Raw genomic sequence first — 17,786 nt, forward strand, 5'->3', positions numbered from 1 at the left:
AGTTTAAAATCAAGACCGCTTCAACATAAACCACATCTGTCACTACTACAAAAGTAAAAAATATATATTAATCCAATATATTGACTTCTCAGCACATAAACTGTGCATATAAGCGATATAATGTTCACGTATAAACTTATTTTGAAGCATAAATTCTGTGAGATCAAATCCCATGAAGCACATGTTTTAATTTTGCAGGCTAAAACCGGAAGTTGACTATTTTCCAAAGCACTTAGCCTGAAAAGTGGTCGGTGATACAATACAATAATAATGACGATGCACTCTGAAACTGATGCTTCTCTGTTCAGACAAAGACAGCCGATGATGCACAGCTAAAAAAAAAAAAAAAGACATGCCCTGTATGTAAAAGTGATTACTAGTAAGCTATAGCTTAATGTTGAAAAGCAAATGTGGCAATGCAACAGGGAAAATATTAAAGATATGGTGGAACATCAATTTCACGCAAGATAATTTGAGTCACAAGGCCTTGCGCTGGAGCACAGCCTGCAGTCATATGGAGAAAATAAGCAATACACACAAAGAAAACACAGAGGAAGGAAACATGAAAAAAATATACATTTGTAATTGATGAATTTTTTACCTCATCACTCTGATGTACTGACTACTGATGTGCTCATTAAACACTTAACTGTGACGTATTGTAAACAAATTGCTTTGGTAAGAATCTAAAGTAAATATTCTTCTTATGGAATGGTTGTGACAAAGTTAATAATGGTGACAAAGAAATAATACTGTATTATTTTTGTACACTACAAAAAGTTGCCACAAGGTGGCAGTATCCATTGGCCAAAACTCACAGGTAATGATAATTGAATTAAATGCTGCAACCAGTGCTAAAATATGCATTTTTTTCCTCCTGACTGCAGTTGAACAAGATGGATTTTGGTCAAAGACCGAGGGTGATAATACTGTGAGAGCAAGAATTGTCAAGCACGCTGGAAAACAAGACCTGCTCTGTGTGCTGAATTCACACTGCTATAAACATTCAGGGCATGCGCAGTATTTGTTTTGCAAGTGTCTCACCATTTTCATAGTTACCAGTAAAGCTCAACTATTTACAGAATGACGTTTAGACGGGCATTCAACTGCAAAAAAAAACATTTTATTGCAATACACAGGATTGAAGTCTGCTGGACTCATTGCTGCCACTGCCAGGCACGTCAACACACAGGGGGACTGGCCGGTGCCGGAATACCTTCAATATGGATTATGAAATGGGTGATGAGGTGCTAACTAATCAGCTCACCTTGACTCAGGCGCCACAATTTGTTCAGAGTTTCCCTGTCACCAACTGTTTTAATTTAAAACATAAACAGAGGCCAACCCCGAGGCGGAGGGGGGGAAAAAAAGAAAGAACTAACGCCATGTTCTCAGATAGCAAGCAATGAAGGCAAAGCAGAAATACACATTGGTATAAAAATCAACATGGAATTTCTTAAGGGAACACAGAAACATTTGAGTAAACAATCGCATTCGTCTTTGATTCAATATAATTTTTTTGGTATTCGGTTTTCTCCACTGAAAAAAATCTATTCCGACACAGGACCGTTTGGATCAGGCACATGTTTGGATGACAGGAAGCGGAATATGAACGAGACCGTAGATGAGAGAACTGCTCTCATTTGTGGTCTGAACTAAGCCAATGACAAAAAAAAGAAAGGTCATTTTAAAGGCCACCCTGTTACTTGAAAAAAGGCAAAACATGAGGGGCTTGTGCACCCTGCAATTTGAGTAAGGGCCTGGTGCAGAAAAAAAAAACCAGTATCGCGATGGAACCATTTCACAGTGGTAGTGATTGTTGATTGAAAAGGCGAGTGATTGTATTATGCAGGTTAATGAGGTGAAAGAGGAATAGGGAGGGGAGACAAGGCGCTGGAAGTTAGACTGAAACTGCAACAAGATGACGACAACAGATCAGTTCGCGTTTGCTTACAAGACCAGCAGATCTTGATCTTCTCATGTCAGACAACCATGAGGGACGGTTGGTGGTGGAATGAAAGGAAATGCATAGGGGAGCAGACGAAACATGGAGAGAGAGGAGACACACAAAAGGAGCAGGGGTGGGGTCGGCAAATCAGTAGAACACAACACTGGACTTTCCGCCCGGGGGGTTAAGGACCCTGTTGTGAGAGCGAGGCTTGGGTCCCAGGTGAGGCTCGTGGTTCTTCTTGTCATCAGTGGGTGGGGTGGATGAGGAGCCTGAGGAGTCGGGGGCAGGCTCTAGGGTAGCTGGAGCGGCAATAGGCTCCTCCTGAGCTGGCACAGCGACTGGTGAAGCAATTTGCTCTTTAACCTCGGGCTGGCTCACGTCGACTTCGGGCTGGCTGGCTTTGACTTCGGGCTGGCTGGCTTTGACTTCGGGCTGGCTGCCTTTGACTTCGGGCTGGCTGCCTTTGACCTCGGGCTGGCTGGCTTTGACCTCGGGCTGGCTGGCTTTGACCTCGGGCTGGCTGACTTTGACCTCGGGCTGGCTGACTTTGACCTCGGGCTGGCTGACTTTGACCTCAGTTGCTATGAGATGAAAGATATTCATTATGAAAATGCCAAGAGGGGGTCTAAAGCTGTGCTTGTGGAAGGGTTAGTTAAAAAGGTTCAAACCGAGTATAGTTGCTTGCTGTTTATATATACAAAACTGTATATATATATATATATTTTTTTTAATGTTGCAAAACTTCAAAATATTTTAATAGCTTTGTGTAAGACGCTCACCTGGTGATTCAGGTACTACACTTAGATTGTCCTGCAAAAAAAAGCAACAACAAAAAATTATGGCCAATTGCCAACAATCTATTGACTCTAAGTAAACCCGCAGCACTGCACTAGGACACTCAGCATCTTCCCAATTCAATCACGTAGCAATGCTTCACTCCCCAAGCTGGTCATGGTTAGTCACCAGAGAAAGGTGAAATTAAAATAAATCGAGTAGACTTCACCTTTGGCTTATTTGGGTGACTTCGGCTTGGGCTGTGAACATCTGCATTATCCCCTGAGCCAAATATGTTGCTGGCTGGTCCACCTGGAGGAATGGGTCTTTGTGGTTGAACTGGAGGTTCAGGTTCCCCAAATATTCCACTGCTCTTACCACCTACAGGACACCAGATGTGTGTTATGAGTTATAAAATGGTTTGTTGTCCATTGTACATAATCATATCAACATGCTTGAATAAGACTTTTGACTACATAAGCATGTTAGTCACAGACCATGGCTCATTTCATCAAAATAAAATGATGTAAATTAAAGTACAATAATCTTTTTTCTTAAAGCCAGCCTTTGTTCACCTTAGGTTTGATATGACTAATGACTTTTTGAATATTCATCATATTAGGTCACACTTTACAAAGTCTTATATTGATGAGTCACAATTCAAAGATGGCATGCTTAACTTGGGAAAGGCTCAAAGGAGGGAACAGTGAAGATGTCTATGCAGAGTTCATCACATGAAAGTAACAGTTTTCCCACACAAGCCCTTTCCCACATCCATCACCTGGAGGGTTGGAGCGCCTGGGTGCAGCTTGGGGCTCCTCTGGAGAGCCAAACAGGTTAGAGGCCATTTTATTTGGTCTTCTAGATTGGGGGGCTTCCTCTTCATAGCCACCAAACAGATTACTGGAGGCACCGCCGGGGGGTCGCAGCACCCTGCAGAGGAAAGACTCTTAGTGCAACTTTAATGAGAATTAAATTTGCAATCCAATTATATGTAGTCGGTCTTTAGTGCAGAATCCATATAGAACTTAAAACAATCTGAAACGACGTGCACCATTTTGGATTATATGACCTACAGTGGAATATTTTCATACACAGTGACCCCCCCCCCCCCCTCACATTAACAGAATAATTAAATGCTCTTCCACTGCCAACAAACATTGATTCAATCCAAACTGAGCACTTTTTTTGTTTGACAGTGTGCAATGAGTTTTTGTGTGCCAAAAATATGGGCGTTGTTAAACACTGCTGTATGCTACACCGCAATACTAAAGCGGAATGGACAGTCAACGCAGTACACAGTCCACGCTGACAGACAACATGATCATATTGGTCGCCATATCGTTGCAAAAACTGCGAGACTTTCACAAGTTATCAGAAACAAATCACACGATTTAAATCGTGCTATTCTACAGCAGACAACAAAACGGAGCAATAGAAATGGATCTTAAGAATCACTACGTTGAATTATTAAAGGGAACAATCATGTAGCCGCGTAGCGGATGAGCTAGCACAAAGACGAGACAAGAGCTTCAATACTTCCGCAGGCGCAGAAGACAACGCCTGCTCGCTTAGCCTCAAAGCTAATTCTCAAAATGTATTCGTCAGGGCGATTTATAACACGCCAGTTTGAGATGATCCAAACAACTGATCATGACTTGAAAGGTTCCTGCTGACATATTTGACGAGGAAAAAAAAAAACGGACACCAAGAGCTATAACGTATGTTTAATCCACATGACATACGCTAGTCGAGCAGTTACCCAAGCTTAAAATAATCATTAAAAAAAAACTCATAATTACCTTGAGCTTGGTTTTGACCCAGTGTCCAACCCTTGAAACATGTTCGTCGAAGTCATCGTGGTTTTAGTTGAGAGTCTTCAAATTTCCGAAGACAACTTCGTCACTCTGCCAACTGGACGACTTGGAGGTTCCTCCTTGGTCTCGTCTGATCCCACCCAAACTCCTTTGTGAAGAGTGTTAGTCGGAGCGAGAGTGACACCGCGCGATATAGCTGGTACGTTGCCGTGTTGCTGTGATGGGGTGCGCTTGTTTTACGTCGCAGGATAGCCCGTAGGGACGATCGGTAAATCTGTTTTTTTGGACCAAAATAAGCAGGAAAGGTACATTTATTTTCAAATGTTGAAAGTAAAAGTCAAAAGTCATCAGAAAATTGATACTCAAGTAGACTCCTGAAAAAGACCGAAACGTATCATTTTATGCCAACGCTGTGAGATAGTATACAGTGTGTACCTGGGCGTAACTCTTCAATATAGCTGCAAATGTAATTCCAAATCTAAAATTGTAGTCAAATAAAATTAGCTAAACAAATTAATTTACTGTTAGCACGTTTTGGTACCTAAATCATTAGGAGTAGAAAACGTTAAAATACGTGACAGGAAAAGAAATACAATTGGTCCTTCGCCCGGCGTTTGAGATTGCCGATTGGTAGAACGTCACGTCAATCAAGCTTTATCCGCGCTCCTCGTGGATTTTTAAACCAATCACAGGATTTGTTTTCGAGTTGTAGTGGGCGTGCCAACGCGCGTGGATGAGCGAGCCACATGAACTGTCATGCAGCCAAATTGGAGGCAAGCTGCTAACGTGCAAAGTTAGCTTGGACCTCGAATGGAAACGTCACTTTTGGGCCTTTACTGCAGGTAATTCCCAAGTATTCATGTTGTTATGTATATATATAAGTCTCCAAACAAATGCTTCATACTAATGGATAATAAACGGCATGACTTCAAACAGTTATGCAGTGTGCAAATGCTAGCTGGTGATGTTAGCGGTTTTGCTAGAAATCACGTTATGAATGGAGATGACTGTTGTATACTCTTATTGATAACAATGAGCTCGTCAACTGATCGTCTGTCAACTGATCGTCTGTCTCCCTCAAAACATTGTCTCGTTTGTAAAATACAGAATTAGTGGATGGGTAGATGATTTATTCTCCTCACGATCAGTTACTACGTGGCAATTTGCTTTCACAAGTTTGTATTCCTTTATTGCTGTAACTACAATACGTGAGAGTAAGAATGCTAGATTTGATGAAAGTCAACTGAAGTCACAAAGAGCATGTTGATCGTTTAAATGTGCATGTTTTGGCTCGTTTTTCATCTTGATTCCACAAATACCCAAGTTGTTGTTTTTGTAAAATGAAGGCTGGACCTGCAGTTTGTGTCCGTAATAATGAGATGTTTTCAGAGAGGTGTCATTTATTACTCACTTAGCTTTCAGATGACACAACAAGGTTGTAATGTTGTAATTTCTTAGCATTTTCAACTCCAAATCCTCATCACAATCTGCATTTATTATCCGTTATTACGTTCTTGTTACCACTAAGATGTAAATAACTGAGGGTGAACAGCTTTTATCAAGCTGTACTTTAGGAATCAGTATAACTGTAACCTCACACACATAGATTTCGAAACAGGAATATAACAGTGTCAACATTACAATTAGAAATGACATTGCAATCACCTAAGCAAAAAAAAAAAAAAAATACAGGATGTATATGAAATAAATGTGATTTACATACTGCACGTGTAGACAGCGACGAAGAAACGTGTGAAGTGCACTAAGATTTATTTAAGTATTATCGTGGCAAACAAGCACAAATGACCGCATTAATGGGGAATATTGTTGGCGGCATGGGTCAAATATGACGTTCTAGTGTCGGGTTGAAAACTTTGATGAGTTGTATTATCGAAGCATTGAGTATATTACCGATCGAGAACAGTGGAACTGCGCTGAGTTCGTCTCAGTTGAAGCTGGACAACGACAGAGCAGCAGGGAGCGACGACACCGTGGTGGATTTATTATGCCCAATTTGATCAGTTATTGCCAGTCGAACCGGTCATACCCATGGTGAAGAGAAAGAAGACGTCGCCCACTTCCGAAGATCATGAAATTGGGTAAAATTGCGTTTGAAAGAAACACTTTAAATAGAGGTCGAATGCACCGACGGGTTCTCGTTGTCGTTTCTGCAGGGCGCTAAACTGAAAAGCGCTTGCATTTGAATTTAGTTCATATTCAACCTTCATATTGGCCAAATCAAACGCTGGGGAGGCTAGTAAACACCCCGACCCGTTCGCGGAATGTGTCGGTGGTTAAGTTAAATTGATTTGATTGCTGTAAATGAATATATTTTGTGTTGTTTTGTCGGGACTGGAGAGGGGATTTGAAACAAACAGCGGCGGCCATGTTGAGAGACAGCAAACGTCGTGTTTAGAAGTTCATTTTGCTCATCGCTTTAGTCCTCATGTGTCTTTTTGGACTCTGTGTGTTGTGCCAGCATGACACCGGGCTCCAGGGAAGGGATCGGTGTCGATGGGACGGCGAATCCGTCCAGAAAAGCCGACGGTTGCGACGAGGAGGAGAGCGGAGAGCAGGCGACCGAGGAGCTCAGTACAAAGGGAGACGAGCGAGTGGAAATTCTTAATCCAGCACCCGCTACTCTCAGCCCCGGTTCGGTTCAACCCGGATCGGGTTCCAGCCAACAGAGCCATCCCTCGGTGGAGCCCAATACCCCGTGTCACGACCAACATCATTTTCTCCGATCCAGTGTTCGACCTCCAAGCAAAAGGATCCGGAAGGATTCCATCGGCTCGACCATCAACGGCCATGGCGTGGCCAAATCGAAAGGTAACAGCAAACGGGAATTTGTTTTAAGTGTGTGGTTTTTTTTTTGGACTGGTTCCGAACATGCTCACTGCTTTGACAATATCCATGACAAGTCACAGTGACCCAAAACTCGCATTGTCACCCCACTAGTTTGAGACTACATGTTAGATGGGGGCCATGAGAAAAGCAGTCACTTCAAAGATTTTACTCTTATTATTTCCACTCAAACAAAAGGTGTCTGTTTGTCTGTAGAATTATAGTCATAGAAAGATAAAGGCATTGTGTCTTTATCTTACAAAAAAAAAACGATCTTGGTGGGTGGAAAAAATAAGTGACTGCTGGATTTTCATGCCGCAGATTCTAAAGATAATTTTACAGCCACATTTTTGATGTGTATCGTAAAACCAAAATATACACAGTGCAACTGAAACATTCTGACCCTCAGCTTAAGTGAAAGATCCAATAAAAAAATGTCTTTGCGATGAAAATGCACTTTTGAATGTCAGAGTGGTGTCAATGTTACTATTTTTTGCTATTATGGTTGTAGTTTGTAGTCCTGTGGCAAGAGAAATATAAATTTAAAAAAAAAACTCTCCCATAAATAACAATAGACAGTGTTAAAAGGCTCTCTGACCGTGCCAATTGAAGCTAAGCCTTATTTTCTTTGTATAATTAGTGTAAATTTGCGTTTTCACAATAACAATGAATTTGTATTGACAGTGAAGTAGTCAAAGCTTCATCTTATATTGTCTTATATCTTGAGTTAATGGCAAAAAGAAATTATTTTGCGGGACTTCACAGATCATTGACCAAGCTATATGTACATCGATGCTATTTTTGAGCTCATCTATTTTGAGAGCGAGGCGCATCAAGGTTAGGGTCTCTGAGATGCACAGCAAGCTAACAACTCCCTTTGTGTTTGTTTTGATACCTTCTGGCACAATTGTGCTTTTACGTTTGGCCATTGGAGCCCACCCGGAGTTGATTTTGGATCTGCGTGCCAGAGAATTGGCCAAACAAACTGGCTTACTTTTCTTGGTTCTCTGCCAAAACTAAACGCCAGTTTGAAAATCTCTGCAGGTTCTGTGCTTTGACAACCTCACACAAATTTTACACACACATTTTGTTAGAAGCTTGGGCGATGTGTAACTGACCTGTGTATTCCAGGTGCAGAGAATGGTTCATCTTCCCAAGGTGCTTTGGGACAATCTGGACCTACGGCTGGCACTTCTGGGGGAGTCTCCAAGACCACAAAGGGCCAAGGATCCACTGAGAAGGAGGAGCAAGCTGGTAACCAAAAGCGAGCTCGTCGGCAGTGGGAGTCTTGGAGCGCAGAGGATAAAAACAGTTTCTTCGAAGGGCTTTATGAGGTAGGAGGCGGAACTGTGGTTTTATATGAAATGGGGCCTTCTCATCTATTTATCGTAACGTTCTACAGCATGGCAAAGATTTCGAGGCCATCCAGAATAACATCGCCATGAAGTACAAGAAGAGAGGCAAGCCAGCGAATATGGTGAAAAACAAGGAGCAGGTCCGCCATTTCTACTACCGCACATGGCACAAGATCTCCAAGCACATTGACTTTGCTAACGGTACGTTTTCTTGTCTTGTCTAAAAAAAATATGATCCCAAACAGATTTATTTAGTTGACACTTCGAATTGTCTTAAATATATGGGATTACAGCACCACCTGCTGCTTTGGCACGTGCCACTGTTTTTTAGGAAAGTGTTTTGGCTATGACACCCTTGTGCCTCACTGCACGTCCTCCACGATTACTGTCTCGATTCGTACGTCTCACCTGACTCTCGTTTCCTCTCTCGTCCCTCAGTGTATACTCGAGTGCTGAAAAAATCCTCTCAGGAGCTGTACGGTCTCATCTGCTATGCTGAGCTCCGCAAAAAAGTTGGAGGGCGTAAGTAAAAGTTCGACAGACCTTTCCTAAAACATGTTTTGAGCCTGCGGGTGTGGGGTCACGAGGGATGCAATTAAACGTGGCACGCAAACAACCTGCTCCGCCCTAACCCCCCCCCCTTCCTCGCAAACACACACCTTTTGGTCTTTTGGGAAAGCTGCTCTGCAGGAACAAACAATTGTTTGACTTGGCATTTTGTCTCATACAGTCATGGATGACAAGAATGTGGCAAAGCTGAATGAACTCATCCAACAAGGGTGAGTTGCATTATCACGTAAAATAGCACTGATCAATTCTCACTATTCCATCTCTTTGAGCAGGGCCACCACTGTGCGTTCCAAAGGGAGAAACTTGCGAATTAAAGCACCCATGTGTCGTGCGCTGAAGAAACTTTGTGACCCGGATGGTGAGCATGCACACACACACACACAGATAGACAGCTATAATAGGCCAAATGCTTTGTAAACAAACAAAGCTGCTGAAAATGCAAAGTGTGTCAATCACGAGGCGCCGGATTTTGATTGGCGGGTTTTTAGCAATAACAATAGCAATGAGGGGGCTGTTGGTGTTGCCATAGTAACACCACAGGAAGAAGAGGCCGTACAGGGAGACGTTGTTAGTGATTGTACCGATGATTATGAATTGTCAGATTATCAATGATATACATTTTTTTTTTTTAGTCATCGCAGTTATTTTATGTGACACACTCTGCCTGACTCTGTTCTTCACGACCCTGCAGGAGTAAGTGACGAGGAGGACCAGAAGCCGGTGCGTTTACCCCTGAAGGTGGCGGTGGAGCTTCAACCACGCAGCAACTATTCCTGGGCCCGCGTTCAGAGTCTTGCGCACAACCCTCGCCTCAGGTCGGTAACGTACATGTTATTTTCTATACATTTCAAACAAAGCATCTGGTTATAAATTAATAACTGTTTTTTTTTTATGTGTACCAGGATGGTGGTGGAACTTCACAGAAAAGTTTCCAGCCTCATCGAGTACCTGAAGCAGAAATGGGCCTATCACGACCAGAGAATTGTATCCGTCAATACGATACCAGACCTTGTTTTAGGAATCTGCTCAAAATGTCACAGTCTAGTCAATATATGACATTTCCTTGACTCTGCTCTTTTAGATAAAAAGTCTGATGGAAAGGGAAGCTTTAGAGGTGTCCAACGCCACTTCTCCAACCAAAGCCCCGCCCGAGGAGCTCTTCCTTTTCCCGGCCGAGAGCAGCTCCCTCACCACGCTACCCGGCGTGGCTCGTGTGGTACACTCCAAGGCCTCGTGCACGGTACACTGGCAAGAAAGTGGCAAAGCCCGGCCCAATGCCAAAGAGCTACCCGCCGCCCAGATTTTGGGTATTCACACAGCTCCAACTTCACGGACAAACAACAAATCTGGGCGAGGAAGCACGGCGTCAGCCGCTTCGGTGACCCCGCAGACCGACACTGGTCAAACAGAGCCCCCCAGTCTTGAGATGTCACCTGATGCTTCTGCCAAGGTAGAGGAGAAGAGGCCATCTCCATCTGCAATTCCTCAGCAAGTGGTAATTGTTAGAGAGGAAGCAAGTGAGGGAGGACTCGAGGGGAGCAAAACCTGCACTGCGAGCGTGGAGTCCTGTGGAGGCCTAGCAGGGACCAAAACGACAGATGCATCATGCGGCGCCGCAGAGAACTCGCAAGAACCGTGCAAGGAGGAGCTGAGCGCAAACTCCTCCTCGGACACCATCCAGACCGCTCCAGCCAAGCTCTCGGTGGTCGGCCCAGAGGAAGCAACGCCGCAGAGCTCGCCCCCCGCAACCAAAGAACGAACCGTCGAGCAGATCCGAGGGGAAGGCTGGAACATCCGCGACGCAGAGAACGTCACGCTGGCAGAGTTGTATTTAATGTTCGGGAAGCCCGGCAAGCTGCAGCTGGAGTACGAGTGGCAGGCCAGCTCGGACCTTCACGAAAAAGGCCAAGCGTCAGCGCAGCACGGGAAACAACGAGTGCTACGCTGTCTGCTAAGACTGGTCACCACAGAGGTCAACCCAAAACCTTTGGTAGGCACTTGTGGGTTCTTTACGCACTGGCGGCGAAACCTGCAACACGTCTGATGCTTCTCGCCATGTATTCACCTCCAGGCTCCGGAGCTTTGTTCCACAGCTACATCACCCCTCAAGACTCCTCAGGAGGATCAAAACCAGGCCCTCACACCTCCGGGAAAAGGTCCCATTGCAGGGGTCCGTAGCCCAAGTTTTGGCCGGCAGCCCGCCTCTGTCCGAGGGGCCAAGTTGCACCTGCCAAACGTTGGAGGCTCAGGTATCAGTAGATCAAAAATTCAGTGGCTTGGATTTGAAGTCACTCCCTTTTCTACAGTATTGGCGTTCTTCATGTCAAATAAAACAAAATGGCGTCCAATTATCCGGTCTTCGTCCTCAGGTGCACGTAACCTTCCCCGCTCTCTGCTGGGCTCATCTGGGGCAGCGGGCAGTGACGCCGAAGGCAACGTGTTCGCAGTACCCACCACCCTCCCCCCGAACAGTTCCCGCCACAATCGAATGTTCTCCCCCAACAAAGAAGCTGAGCTGGCCCTGAGGCAGCAGCTCGACTCTATCAGCGTAAGACGTGCGCATTCCAAGCCGGCCTTTCTATGCCTTCCTAACGATTGTCAATCTCTCCTATTCACAGATGCAGTCAGATCTTTTCCTCTCGCGTCCTAGAAAACCTCGAAACAAACTCCGGAAGCCGCTCGTCGTTCAGGTGAGTCTGTCTTCACGATTTGAACGCAGCACGTCCGACATCCAGCTGAGCCGCTCGGTTCTCGTCCGTAGCGAACTCTCCTACCGCGAACTACGGGGGACACGTCGCAACACGTCTGCTCACTCTCCATCCTCTCCAACTCTTCTGCCACAGGTTGGAAATGACTCTGACTGTGGAGTTATCCCAGTAAACTATTGTTTGTATCACTCACTTCCTGTTTTTCCCCACCTCAGGAACTGGATCTTTCCGGCCAATTCAAACTCGGCTTGCCCCTGGCTCCCTCCCTCTACCGTCCAAAGCTGCTTCTTCAGCTGCAGTAGCCAGCCAACTCTCCAGTATGTCATTTGCGCTTTATGTTAAATGTTTGTCAGCTTTACGTAAACACAACAATATAAATAGAATGGAAAGACTTACCTTATTTTCACATTACCTGTATGTTTTTATCCTAATAGCCGTTGCCTCTTCCCCTCCCCCCCCCCCAGGTGCAATCGACCTCGCAGCAAAATCTGCAGGCATCATTCCAGGAAGTCCTCGTCGAGAGCCAGATTCTCCTGCGCTGGTGGCCCCTGCTCCGATTGTTAACGCTGAACCGGACCCTCAGCAGCTCCTCCAGCACAATATCTCTGAGGTCAGAATAACACACCTTGGCAGATTAGATGGACATGGCTGAATTGGGCATTGGAAATGTCAAAATATTACAACTGATGTTAAACGTAGGTCGCCGCAAATAACTAAAATGGTGATTCTTTGACAGAATGGTCTGCCGCCGCCATCTCCCGGAGTAACAGGAGGTGGAGACTCGCTCCTTTCCCCGCCTAGCGTCGCCTCATTACTAGACATCTCTCTCCCGGGCCCCCCTGAGGAAGCTATGACCCCAGGAGAGAATCAAACACACATCAGTGACTCCATCATTGAACTGGCCATCAATTCTGCCCACTACGGTGCGTTAATGACAAGTCGCTTTGAAGAGCCATAAATGATTTAATGATTGTCGTCGATACAGGCGAGGAGGCGACGCTCTCTTCCGCTAAACTGAGCAGCAGCGACGGCTCCAAACTGCTGACGTCGTCTCCCTCCGTCAGCCCGTCCCGAGGATGGATTCCCTCGCCCAGCCACGACCCGCAATGGTATCCCAGTGACTCCTCAGACTCCACTCTGGGATGCCTCCTCTGTGAGTCTGTCGAGATTCTAAAGTAGTTATTCCTCAACCGACGGGTTGGGATGTTAGTTTAAAAGAAGATATTCTAATTAGCGCAAGACAAATGGGATCTTGTAATGTTATGCCCTGATGTCATGTCCTTCCAGCCAGCATGGTGTCTTCTGATAAGGGCAGGCGGAGCACCCTCACCCCCAGCGGCCCCTCCAGTGGCACAGCTTTGCTGGGTCCTAGCCTGCTTGACTGCAACTCCCATGATTCCTTTCAATCACGCGGGCTCCCTGATGTGGCAGAGGTATGTTTTTTTTCCAGCTCTGGAGGCCGTATTGCGCATTTCAAATGTTTACGTGCCCGCAGATGGACTCTCAGCTTGCCTGCATGATGAGCGAGAGCAGCGTGGACTACATCGCACGCTTCAACGACCTGGCTCAGGAACTGGCCGTGGCCGAGCCTTCCATTCCACCGCCCTGAGGGAGAGGCGGGGCCGGCTTCGCCGACGCCATCTGGACAAAACAAGTGAGCGCGTTCTACCTGCTATCAAAGACAAATTGCGGCGACAGACCACAAACCCAAAGCCATCCCCCCCCCCTCTGCCCTGTTTGATAAAGTGCAATAATTCATGTTGTGAGAGAGAGCCACGTTGTTCAAAAGACACGCTGGCTTCAATGAACTTTTTTTTTGCAATGAGATGGAAAAAGTCCCTTTAAAAGACTCATACGTTAACAAAACACAACCTCATGTACAGGAAATTACTTTGCCATATCTGAACAAAAAAATGTCACTGAACCGTTTTTGTCTTTTCCTGCTTTTTTATGTTTGTCCCCTAAAATGTGCATATCTGCCAAAATGCCTAAAAAAATTTGGGCCATTGGGATGAACCGGGGATGCAAATGCATCCTGACAAAAGGTGGTTGTTTAAAAAATTAATAATAATAATCCCGGTCATTCTACTGTTGATTTATTTATTTCCTCTCCATCCGTTCCATTTGATCAATTTAGTGAATATTTGCAGCATGAATTCCGTTTTTTTTTCTTCTTCCTATTAATTAAAGGCAGTATGCAATATGGCAGCTTTGGTCAATCGAAAGTTTAACTTCATTTCAATTTGGTGCTGAAATGATATTTTAAATCATTGTAAATATCCGGCTGCTTGATGACCTAATTGTATCTGATGAAAAACTATTTCTGGCTGCATTAACTGTGATTGGAAGAAGAGCTGTACATTTTATAGCTTCACATTTGAAACCTAACATTCATTTGACTCCATAGACGTCTTTTTGTTTTTAAATTAGCACTCCAATTAACTTTACCTTTCATGACATAACATTGGATCGGTTATGTTGAACACAGTTGAAAAATGGACTGATTGTGCCAATAGTCACTAAAAAAAGAGCAACCGCAGTTTTCATCTCAGGCTGCTCTTTGTATGTTGATTTCATGAAATAGACCGACCAACACTCCCCCCCCCCCCATTTTAGTGCTCAGCCATTTCCTGCAAATACATCTCAAAAGTCCGCCGTCATTACGAGTGGTTTAGCAAACCATTGTGTGAATTTGTTGTTTCACTTGATTGGATTTGAAATATCCTGTTTGCGGGTATGTGGGGAAATAGGAAGAGGAGAAAGCACTATCATCAACATTTAAAAGTGAGATTTTTTTGGGGTGTTAAAGAAAATTCTGATTTATTTTGTTGAAGGACTTTGTACAAATGGTGATTCCAGTATTCGCTGCGCTTTTGTAACATAATGTAAATTGTTATTTGGAATATTTATTGTTAACATTTCTAAAAAGTGGTTCTCTTTAACTTAAGACTACATTTAAAAAATGGAAGAACCTGTTTAAAATTTTCATTGGTTAAAGGTGTTTTTATTTTGTGCTTAAAAGTTCGCTATAAAAAAAAAGTTTTCTTTTGTATTTGTGTCTTTTCTTACCACAACACAGTGAGGTAATTTTTTTTATATATTGCAACATTCAAGTTGGAAGTGTGAATAATACATTTTATTTTTCTTAGGTTCATGTTTGAAGGTGATGGGGTTTTTTTGTCTGCAAAAACTAAGCTCCAAAATGTTTAGGTGCACAAATGCAGATGTAGAATCACTATAAATTTATTACATACACATAAATGAATGCATAATTAAGGTTTGAAATAAGCAAAGAAAAATAGTCAACAATTCTTCATTTTAGTAGCAAAGGACTTTTGTGACAAAATAGTAGAAATAGCTCAGAAATGTATCATTGTTTTCAGTGCCCATAATGTAGAGTTCACAAATAAACATGAATGAGGAAAGTCTATCCAAACCAAAAAGTTATTTACTCACCGGTTTCCTGGTGTATTTCTTAAACAAGCAACACCATATTTGTCCTTAAGCAGGCTCAAGTATTTTTGGCTTTGTGCTCTTTCCGAGCGCGAGAGGACATAAGTTTAAAGAAGAGGGCGGGCCACAACGTGCGGAGATAAATGGCCACCGTGGGCAAAGGTCCCGCCAAAACAACATCTTTGCTCTTGTGTCGCACAGCTTTCAGAACTGCCTGAGCTACATCTCCTGGATCCCGACCTGTCGCCGTGGTCGTGTCCACAACTAAAAAGTGGCAACAAGAAATAAAACTCATCAAGACTATTAAAATACAGCCCCTGATAATGATGGACTTTTTTTTTTTTTTTTTCTTCCTCTAGATCCAATTTCATATGTTTAGAAATGCCAAATTAAGAAACCTTACCACCATACTTTGATCCATCTCCTGTGACGGCATTGATGGAGAGATTTGTCCTGATGTATCCCGGACTAATGACAGTCACTGGAATCCCGTAACGTTCCACCTCTGCCCGTAAACAATCAAAGTAAGCCTGGGTGGCGTGTTTGGATGCTGCATCTAAAAATACAAAGATTGTTTTAGTTTGTTTCCAAATATTGCAACAACATTGAAAATAAATAAATTTGAATTAAAAATAAAAACTCACAGGCTGATCTGTATGGGATAGCGATCTTGCCCTGAACGCTGCTTATGACGACAATATGGCCACTGCGCTGTCGAACCATGGAAGGCAGAAGAGCTGATGAAAGGAAAAAAATAAATAAAAGTGGAACTTTTAAATGCACATGTCCATCTTAACAAATAAATGGAACAACAGTCGACGTGCTAACCAACCACGAGCCCACCGAGCTCCTCGCTGACCTTGCGTGAGACCCACCGGCCCGAAGTAATTGGTTTCCATAACATCTCTCTGAACCGATAGGTGAGTGTCCAGTATGTTGCCGCGGTAACTGATTCCGGCATTATTGATCAGGACGTCCACTCGCCCGTAGCACTTCAAGATGTCCTGTGCCGCTCTGTCCATCGAGTGCGTGTCGCTCAGGTCGAAGATAACTGTGCTGGGAACGTACGTCTGCGCGTTGAACACAGAAAGCGCTGTCAATCCACGAGCAGTGACAAGTTTTTAATCGAATGTAACTCTTTAGATGGTCGGTTGATGCACAAGTCAATTGAATTCCAGAAGTTCCTTATGAGTACGTTTGAATACCTGCTGTTTTCCATCCCTTGCACTTGCGTTCAGCTCCTCAACCACCCGCCGTAGTCGACTTCCATCACGACCGCACAGTACCAATCGAGCCCCTGCACTGTGAAAAACACGTGCACATTCTACAAGAGGAGGGAGGGATGGGGGGGGGGGGGGGGGGACACAATTTAGCAAACAAACATAAATTGAAGTTGACAAGAAATGACTAGAAAGCTGAACTAACCTTTGCCCAATCCGGAGCTGGCGCCCGTGATGACCACCACTGCATCCCGGAGAGAAGCTCCGCCTCGTAGTCGGCCGAGTAGACGATAGAGAAGTAAAACCCCCAAACTTGCGAGGAGCAATGCCGGTAGCGCTCCTCCTCCGGTGACACGCTCCATCACCTACACACGGTAATATCATTGTTTATATTTCTGCAAGGCTGAATGGCTGTAAAATTGTCACACACACAAATATGGCCTAGTTTTAATCACCAAAAATCAACTATACAACAGGTTCCAAAAAAAACACTTTGTACCTCATTTATTCCTTATGATGTACATTAACAACTTAAAGTGTTTGTTCATTTGCGACTCTTCTTTGCTATTTTAAGCATGGTGTCTCTTATTAGAAAAAAATACTGGAATTGTCTTTTAAAAGGCCTGTCTGAAGATGCTGGTTGCGTAAAAGTCAATTAATATTGCTGCAGGAAATTCTCCAATTTACTGAATTGGTTCTATGTGATGTCCACTAGAGGGCACACAGTGCAATTAGATTCCACCCACTTGCCATATTGTAGCTCAGTCTACTTTAATCCGTCGTAACTTTTAGTATCGCCGTATCACGAATGTGACTACCGCTATGACAGAAAACGTGCAACCCGGACATAAAATTGCAGAACGTGCAAAATCGCTCCGCTATTGAGAAAATAATAATAATGCAGTACTCACCTTTGCAACGCTTTTCTTGTGTTCAGACTTGTACTGTTCTCACACACAATCACTTCCTTTACAACAAATTACTTCCGGGTTGTTTCTCGCAAAGGCTCATGGGAACTGAAGTGTTATTGAGTTTTACGTGTACGCACGATTAAAAAGCGTTTGACTTTTTGTGTTTCATATTTTATTAGTTCT

The 17,786-nt window shown here is 43.9% G+C and overlaps 3 protein-coding genes across 5 annotated transcripts; 1 reads left to right on the forward strand and 2 right to left on the reverse strand.

The window, feature by feature from the left end:
* Positions 1-698: 698 nt before the first annotated feature.
* jpt2 (Jupiter microtubule associated homolog 2) lies at positions 699-4,775 on the reverse strand. Its single transcript, XM_085934584.1, has 5 exons — positions 4,528-4,775; positions 3,507-3,658; positions 2,955-3,106; positions 2,731-2,761; positions 699-2,532 (listed from the first exon to the last, which is right to left on the reverse strand). Exons 1-5 carry the CDS (start codon positions 4,581-4,583, stop codon positions 2,096-2,098), a joined length of 828 nt encoding a protein of 275 aa, XP_085790710.1. The 5' UTR covers positions 4,584-4,775; the 3' UTR covers positions 699-2,095.
* A 492-nt stretch (positions 4,776-5,267) lies between these two features.
* cramp1 (cramped chromatin regulator 1) lies at positions 5,268-15,069 on the forward strand. 2 transcript variants are annotated; one of them, XM_085933900.1, is made up of 20 exons: positions 5,268-5,384; positions 7,022-7,371; positions 8,518-8,720; positions 8,789-8,942; positions 9,180-9,263; positions 9,472-9,520; positions 9,584-9,669; positions 10,003-10,126; positions 10,214-10,295; positions 10,393-11,301; positions 11,383-11,560; positions 11,681-11,859; positions 11,930-12,001; positions 12,073-12,154; positions 12,235-12,336; positions 12,484-12,629; positions 12,756-12,942; positions 13,005-13,172; positions 13,307-13,452; positions 13,515-15,069. In XM_085933900.1, the coding sequence occupies exons 1-20, from the start codon at positions 5,353-5,355 to the stop codon at positions 13,626-13,628; spliced, it is 3,447 nt and encodes a 1,148-aa protein (XP_085790026.1). In that variant the 5' UTR covers positions 5,268-5,352; the 3' UTR covers positions 13,629-15,069. The 2 variants fall into 2 exon arrangements, with proteins under 2 accessions (XP_085790026.1, XP_085790024.1); XM_085933898.1 differs by lacking the exon at positions 5,268-5,384 and adding an exon at positions 5,802-6,641.
* Positions 14,621-17,713, reverse strand: dhrs7b (dehydrogenase/reductase (SDR family) member 7B). 2 transcript variants are annotated; one of them, XM_085933901.1, is made up of 7 exons: positions 17,604-17,713; positions 16,898-17,057; positions 16,678-16,796; positions 16,305-16,542; positions 16,117-16,209; positions 15,876-16,028; positions 14,621-15,736 (listed from the first exon to the last, which is right to left on the reverse strand). In XM_085933901.1, the coding sequence occupies exons 2-7, from the start codon at positions 17,052-17,054 to the stop codon at positions 15,531-15,533; spliced, it is 966 nt and encodes a 321-aa protein (XP_085790027.1). In that variant the 5' UTR covers positions 17,055-17,057; positions 17,604-17,713; the 3' UTR covers positions 14,621-15,530. The 2 variants fall into 2 exon arrangements, with proteins under 2 accessions (XP_085790027.1, XP_085790028.1); XM_085933902.1 differs by having other exon boundaries at positions 14,626-15,736; positions 16,332-16,542.
* Positions 17,714-17,786: the final 73 nt, after the last annotated feature.

Source organism: Syngnathus leptorhynchus, chromosome 16, assembly GCF_054491065.1.
Source record: "Syngnathus leptorhynchus isolate UIUO chromosome 16, UIUO_Slep, whole genome shotgun sequence".
Classification (NCBI taxonomy): Eukaryota; Metazoa; Chordata; class Actinopteri; order Syngnathiformes; family Syngnathidae; genus Syngnathus; species Syngnathus leptorhynchus.

What these genes read in the sequence shown, in the direction of transcription:
- jpt2 (XM_085934584.1), bottom strand. Translation starts at nt 4,583, where the DNA reads ATGACTTCGACGAACATGTTTCAAGGGTTGGACACTGGGTCAAAACCA. An exon ending in CAGGCGCTCCAACCCTCCAG is followed by an intron (nt 3,107 to 3,506) that starts GTGATGGATGTG and finishes GGTGTCCTGTAG; the next exon opens with GTGGTAAGAGCAGTGGAATA. An exon ending in GTCACCCAAATAAGCCAAAG is followed by an intron (nt 2,762 to 2,954) that starts GTGAAGTCTACT and finishes TTTTTTTTGCAG; the next exon opens with GACAATCTAAGTGTAGTACC.
- dhrs7b (XM_085933901.1), bottom strand. Translation starts at nt 17,054, where the DNA reads ATGGAGCGTGTCACCGGAGGAGGAGCGCTACCGGCATTGCTCCTCGCA. An exon ending in CAAGGGATGGAAAACAGCAG is followed by an intron (nt 16,543 to 16,677) that starts GTATTCAAACGT and finishes TTCAACGCGCAG; the next exon opens with ACGTACGTTCCCAGCACAGT. An exon ending in AGGAGCTCGGTGGGCTCGTG is followed by an intron (nt 16,210 to 16,304) that starts GTTGGTTAGCAC and finishes TCCTTTCATCAG; the next exon opens with CTCTTCTGCCTTCCATGGTT.
- cramp1 (XM_085933898.1), top strand. Translation starts at nt 6,592, where the DNA reads ATGGTGAAGAGAAAGAAGACGTCGCCCACTTCCGAAGATCATGAAATT. An exon ending in TCTTCGAAGGGCTTTATGAG is followed by an intron (nt 8,721 to 8,788) that starts GTAGGAGGCGGA and finishes AACGTTCTACAG; the next exon opens with CATGGCAAAGATTTCGAGGC. An exon ending in AGCAGCTCGACTCTATCAGC is followed by an intron (nt 11,860 to 11,929) that starts GTAAGACGTGCG and finishes TCCTATTCACAG; the next exon opens with ATGCAGTCAGATCTTTTCCT.